Source organism: Trichechus manatus, unplaced genomic scaffold, assembly GCF_000243295.1.
Source record: "Trichechus manatus latirostris isolate Lorelei unplaced genomic scaffold, TriManLat1.0 scaffold00011, whole genome shotgun sequence".
In the NCBI taxonomy this organism is placed as follows: domain Eukaryota; kingdom Metazoa; phylum Chordata; class Mammalia; order Sirenia; family Trichechidae; genus Trichechus; species Trichechus manatus.
The window spans coordinates 4,314,347-4,319,968 of record NW_004443947.1 but is presented as its reverse complement, the minus strand read 5'-3'; the positions used below and the strand labels follow the sequence as shown (position 1 = coordinate 4,319,968).

The 5,622-nt window shown below is 49.8% G+C and overlaps 1 protein-coding gene across 1 annotated transcript; it reads left to right on the top strand.

Annotated features, from left to right (window-relative positions):
• Positions 1–274: 274 nt before the first annotated feature.
• MSX2 (msh homeobox 2) lies at positions 275–5,622 on the top strand. Its single transcript, XM_004371180.1, has 2 exons — positions 275–739; positions 4,936–5,622. Exons 1-2 carry the CDS (start codon positions 361–363, stop codon positions 5,358–5,360), a joined length of 804 nt encoding a protein of 267 aa, XP_004371237.1. The 5' UTR covers positions 275–360; the 3' UTR covers positions 5,361–5,622.

Sequence of the window (5,622 nt, the reverse complement as noted above, 5' to 3'; positions counted from 1 at the left end):
ATAATCAGCCTTAATTACGCCTTGGACTTTTCAGTTTTGGTGTGATTATAACCCTTGAGGGATCGCCTAATAACAACTCTGCTGACTGCGCCTGTAATTAACTCCTAATTTATTTCAAACAGGGAAAAAAAAAAAAAAAAAGGCCCCAGCCTCTCCCGGGGCAGCCAATTGGAGGCGCGCATCTGTGGCGTCAGCACCAGAGCCGGCGCGGATTGGCTGAATCCGGTCCCCCACTTCCCCTGGGAGGAAAGGCTCGGCTCTCGGCGCGCCCCTCCCCGTCTCCCCCCCAAAAAGTTTGAGTCGCCGCTGCCGGGTTGCGAGCCGAGTCGCGCGTCGGGAGCTAAGTAGGGCAGAGAAGTCATGGCTTCTCCGTCCAAAGGCAACGACCTGTTTTCGTCCGATGAGGAGGGCCCGGCTATGGTGGCCGGGCCGGGCCCTGGGCCCGGGGGCGCGGAGGGGAGCGCCGAGGAGCGCCGAGTCAAGGTCTCCAGCCTGCCCTTTAGCGTGGAGGCGCTCATGTCGGACAAGAAGCCGCCCAAGGAGGCGTCCCCGCGGCCGGCCGAAAGCGCCTCTGCCGCGGCCACCGTTCGGCCAATGCTGCTGCCCGGACACGGCGCCCGGGAAGCGCACAGCCCCGGGCCGCTGGGCAAGCCCTTCGAGACCGCCTCGGTCAAGTCGGAAAATTCGGAAGACGGAGCTGCGTGGATGCAGGAACCCGGCAGATACTCGCCGCCGCCAAGTGAGTGAGCGCCGGGGCCGGGGAAAGGGGTGCATGGAATCTAGGAGGGAGCTGGGAGCGGGTATTCCATGCTGGGGGTACGGACACCCTTCTGTTGTATACTTCTGGAAAGCAAGCCAACAGTGTGTTGACCCCTTCCTATCCCGGGAGGTCAGCGCGCCGGCAGCATGTAAGAGACCCCCTGGATCCGTGTCCGGGTCCTCTCGCTGTAGTCGCTGAGCTTTGAAGGGCGACCCCAAGCTGGGTTTGCTGGTTAGCTAAGTTGAGGGTTTCTCCAGTTCTTAGTCCTCCGCGCTCCGGTCGCTTAGCATATTTTTGTTTCACTGTCCACGTGGGTCTCTGTCTGGGGAGTGAGTGTATCCACGTTTCGTGACCTCTCAGTATGTAGCAGGCAAGGGGTGGGTGTCTTGAATCTCCTTTTAAAACACCCAACAACCTTAACGAGGTGCGGCGTATTTTAAAGACAAATTAACTGAAGTCTAATCCGACACTGGGGAGAAATTACCGTCTTTCCCCTGGGATCCGTGGGTGTCGAAGCCAGATTCCATGAAGAGATGATGGCAGAGACAGATGCTGCAAGGACATGTCTCTGTGTACTTCGCGCGACCGGCGCCTCGCTCGCGAGTTTCGGAGCTTCGCCTGGCGTGGGCCGGGGTGGAAAACGCGCTGGCTCCGCTTGCCTCGTAATAATAATTAGCAGCATTCAAACAGCGCTGGAGAGTTTACAAAGCAGTTGGTGCTCAATAGTTCGTCGGATACTGGCCTGAACCCCGAAGTGTAAGGAGAGACACAAGGCCTGTAGTTACCCCCCTTTTCAGATATGGACATCAAGTCTTTAAGGGGACTGAATTTGTTTGTCCCAGGTCACTAACAACCGCCGAAATGGGTTCGGGGACTTGTTGTCCAAGCCCTGCTCCTGTGTGAGGTTCGGCGGTCGCTTTTGATCCCCCTGGGCAAAAAACGAGGAGGCTGAGTCCCCCACCTGCACCGCCGGTCCTGCCCGGTGAGGCCGGAGGGCTGAGTCAGGCCCAGGAGGGCCTGCTTAGGATCCAATTTTTAGCCCTGGGTCCTTCAGTAATTTGGAGAAGTCATTCCCTGTATCCCCATTTGACTCCTATATTCTGGTCTTTAAGATCTGTGACCTCCCACCCCCAGCACCACACTGTACCCCTGGTAAAGGTGAGAGAAGGGGCCCTCTGGAGGGATATTTTCCAAAGCCCGAAGAACCACACCTTTCTATTTACATCATTCAGCCCTCAAAGACTCAAGATGCACAGTATTTTGTGAACAAAACACGGCCATATACCCGGCGTCAGTGGCTGTCCCCTCTGGCAGTCTCCTTCCATCCTGTTGGAAATTGAAAGACTCAAAGAGCGAGGAGATTAAGGACTCAAAGAATTTAAACTCGAGTTTGCACAGTGCTTTACAGCACTCTTCACAGTATTATCTTATCTGATCTCCTCGGTATAGCAGTGGCCACCTCCGGTTAACAGATGAGGACTTTACTGCAGAGTTCAGAGGAGTGGGTGCAGGCTGCATTTAAGCCTGACAAAAAGAGCTAGGGAGCATTTAATGATCACCTACCAGGTGGCAGACTGGGCCGTGGGCACTCCAAAGTCATCTGAAGTGTAGTCCTCCGAAACACAGGGAGGGAATTCGAATTATTTACCCATTTTATTATCAGTGAAACAGGCTCAGGAACCTTAAGGGACTTAATGTGTTTAACAAATATTGAGTGCTCATACATTCCTTTGCCCAGCGGCACATAAAGGATTCAGACCCTACATGGAGTGGCGTTTGCAGGTCCAAAGTGCTGGCATCCTTAGGCCTCAGGGGTCTGGGACAGCAGTTCCCTACTTAGACTGTAAACATCCCTTCCTGGTACCTCAGGCTTCCTGGCCTTCATAAGCTGGCCATGGGCCTTGAATATGACCTTCTCCCAAGAAGAGCCTGAGCTTTTGAGGAAAGATTTAACACAAAAAATGAATTGTTGGTGCTTGGGGCCTGGAGGAGGCAGTGGGAGCCCTGTGGTCTCCAGCGGTGGGCTCCCGGAGCACCAAACGACAGGGCCTCGGGCATTGAGGGAGCCACCCGCCCAGGCCCGGTTTTGTTATTCCGAGGAAGTAGGATAAATGCTGTTTTGCTTTCTATAATCGCATCCTTCCTCTGGCTGATTTAGAGTCGGGTTAGGGGGAGCACTGAGAGGAAGCGTCTAGCTTTATGGCTTTGATTCACATGTGCGATCCCCATCCCCAGGATTTCATAATTCAAATGCAGCCAGAGGAGCAGCAGGGATTACTCTTTCCAGGCAAGGAGATGCTTTAAAACCCCCAGAGAGCAGCAGAAGCAAGTATAGGCACTAGGAACTTGGTATCTGCGCTAAGACACCTGGGTCCTCCGGACAGCCAGGCCAGGTTTGTGAAGGATGAGAATTTTACAGGTCTCTGAGTCTTAGTGTTGTGAGTTTATTTGTAAATTAAGTAGGCACCCCTCCTTATTTAGGGATTAACATATACAGAAGTAAACTTCTGTAGCAGTTTTCGTATTCATCCCTTCTCCCGATTTCTGTTTCGTTTTTTGATTGATTGCAGAACTCACTACCTCGCTTTCATTTTGAGTTTCTGAAAGTGATAGTTAATAATTTGACACTGGGACAAATCCATCTTTAATTGGAAGTGGAGGCTGGGTTGGAACTTGAGCTGTGTCACCCTCAAGTATGAAGTGTAAACTTTTTTGGGCCACCAAAGTAACTAAACAAGAAATGCGACCTTCTCCCCATGAGTACATTGGCATTACTACTGTGGCTACATTTGGAAAATTAACGTAGCTCATAAAAGCAAAATGAGGAAAATTAATTGTTTAGCATTCTATCCCCATCGCTTCCCCACTGGACTGAGGAAAAAAACAAGCCCAAAGTTAGTTGATGGTGTAAAATCACAAGGGATGCCCCAGTTATGTGACTACCCATAATTGAATCCATTTTAAATACGGAGTCTGGATGCTGTTGACATACCCTTATTTTGCTTGTTATTCCCCCTTCTAAATTCTGGTGACTAACTAATCATTTACACATTTGCTCCAAACCATAGAATGGGGAGAGGAGATGACTAAGATGTCATCACATGCTCTCAATTCCGAGGCAGCCTGCTTTCCCCTGACATTGACATTTATGGGCAAACTAATTCTTCCCTCCTTTTTAGTAAAGTTTATATTACAGCAGCACCCGGCCAAGAAACTTACCCACATCCAGATCTGTAAAATGATGTTCAGGTTTTATAATCTGTAGAAGGGATGGAATGACAGCTGTGTGGTTGTTTATTGCATGGGGGCTGCCCCCAAATCCAGAGATGCTATTAATTCACTACAGACCTTATCTGCATCATTATCCTTCATAAATAGGCTGAAGCAATTCAGCTTATCTTGGTTGGGAGGGGGTGTTCCAAGGGAAACAGCTGAAAAGTTTATATGGTCCTTTTCATTTTCCTTCTGTGTCATTTATCAGCATCCAAGGGAAGTGGGGGTTATCATGACACCCCCTCCTATTTTGAAGACAAAAACTAAATTCAGAAGAGAGGGGTGGGGTTTTATTTCCCAGAGAACACTCAGCAACCTTGATTTATGGGGGCAGGGGTCTGTTCATATTTATTCTATTTCTATGATTTCTAAGACTGTTTATTGTCTATATAGGAAGTTCCAATATGTCATTAAGTTCTTTTTTTTTTTTTTTTGGTAAAAAGAACTTTTTTTTTTAAGCAAGCAACTTATCCATTTAAATATGGTCCTTCTCCACCCTCTGCCCCCCCCCACCACCAAAAAAATGTTTTTGACCAAGGTGCCTTTTTGAACTGGAGTCCCTGGGTGGTGCAAACAGTTAAGCACTCAATTACTAACTTAAGGGTTTTGAGGTCAAACCCACCCAGAGGTGCCTTGGAAGAAAGGCCTGGTGATCTGCTTTTGAAAAGTCACACCCTTGAAAACCCTATGGAGCACAGTTCTACTGTGACACACATGGGGTCGCCGTGAGTTGGAATCAGCTGGGTTGGTTTTTGTTTTTACCTTTTTGAAAGATGAAACAAAAAAAGTCATAGATAGTATTTATCTTCTCTAAGTGTTTTAAGAGGGAAGTCCTGGACGTACTAACCAGGAGACAAAAGCCACTTTTCTTTTGCTAATTGACTCTGCTGTCTGTTCTCTAGGACATATGAGCCCCACCACCTGCACCCTGCGGAAACACAAGACCAATAGGAAGCCTCGGACGCCCTTCACCACGTCCCAGCTCCTGGCTCTGGAGCGCAAGTTCCGGCAGAAACAGTACCTCTCCATTGCAGAGCGGGCTGAGTTCTCCAGCTCTCTGAACCTCACAGAGACCCAGGTCAAAATCTGGTTCCAGAACCGGAGGGCCAAGGCAAAAAGACTGCAGGAGGCAGAACTAGAAAAGCTGAAAATGGCTGCCAAACCCATGCTGCCCTCCGGCTTTAGCCTCCCTTTCCCTATCAACTCGCCCCTGCAAGCAGCATCTCTCTACGGAGCGTCCTACCCTTTCCATAGACCTGTTCTCCCCATCCCACCCGTCGGACTGTATGCCACGCCAGTCGGATATGGCATGTACCACTTATCCTAAGGAAGACCCGATCAGTAGACTTCGTGATGGATGCTTGTTTTTAAAAGGGTTCCCCTTTCCAAGCAGGCAGTACCAACCCAATACTTCTTCTGCAGACCCTGCCCCATGCACCACCCTAAGTGGCCAGGCTGACAGGGCCCCACCATATAGTTTGAATTGATATTCTTTAAGGCTGGAGGCACCAATCCCTGTTTTCTTGGTGTACTCCTCCAGACGCCCCCTTCTCCTATCACAAAGATTGGCTCTGACAGTTTTTATATAT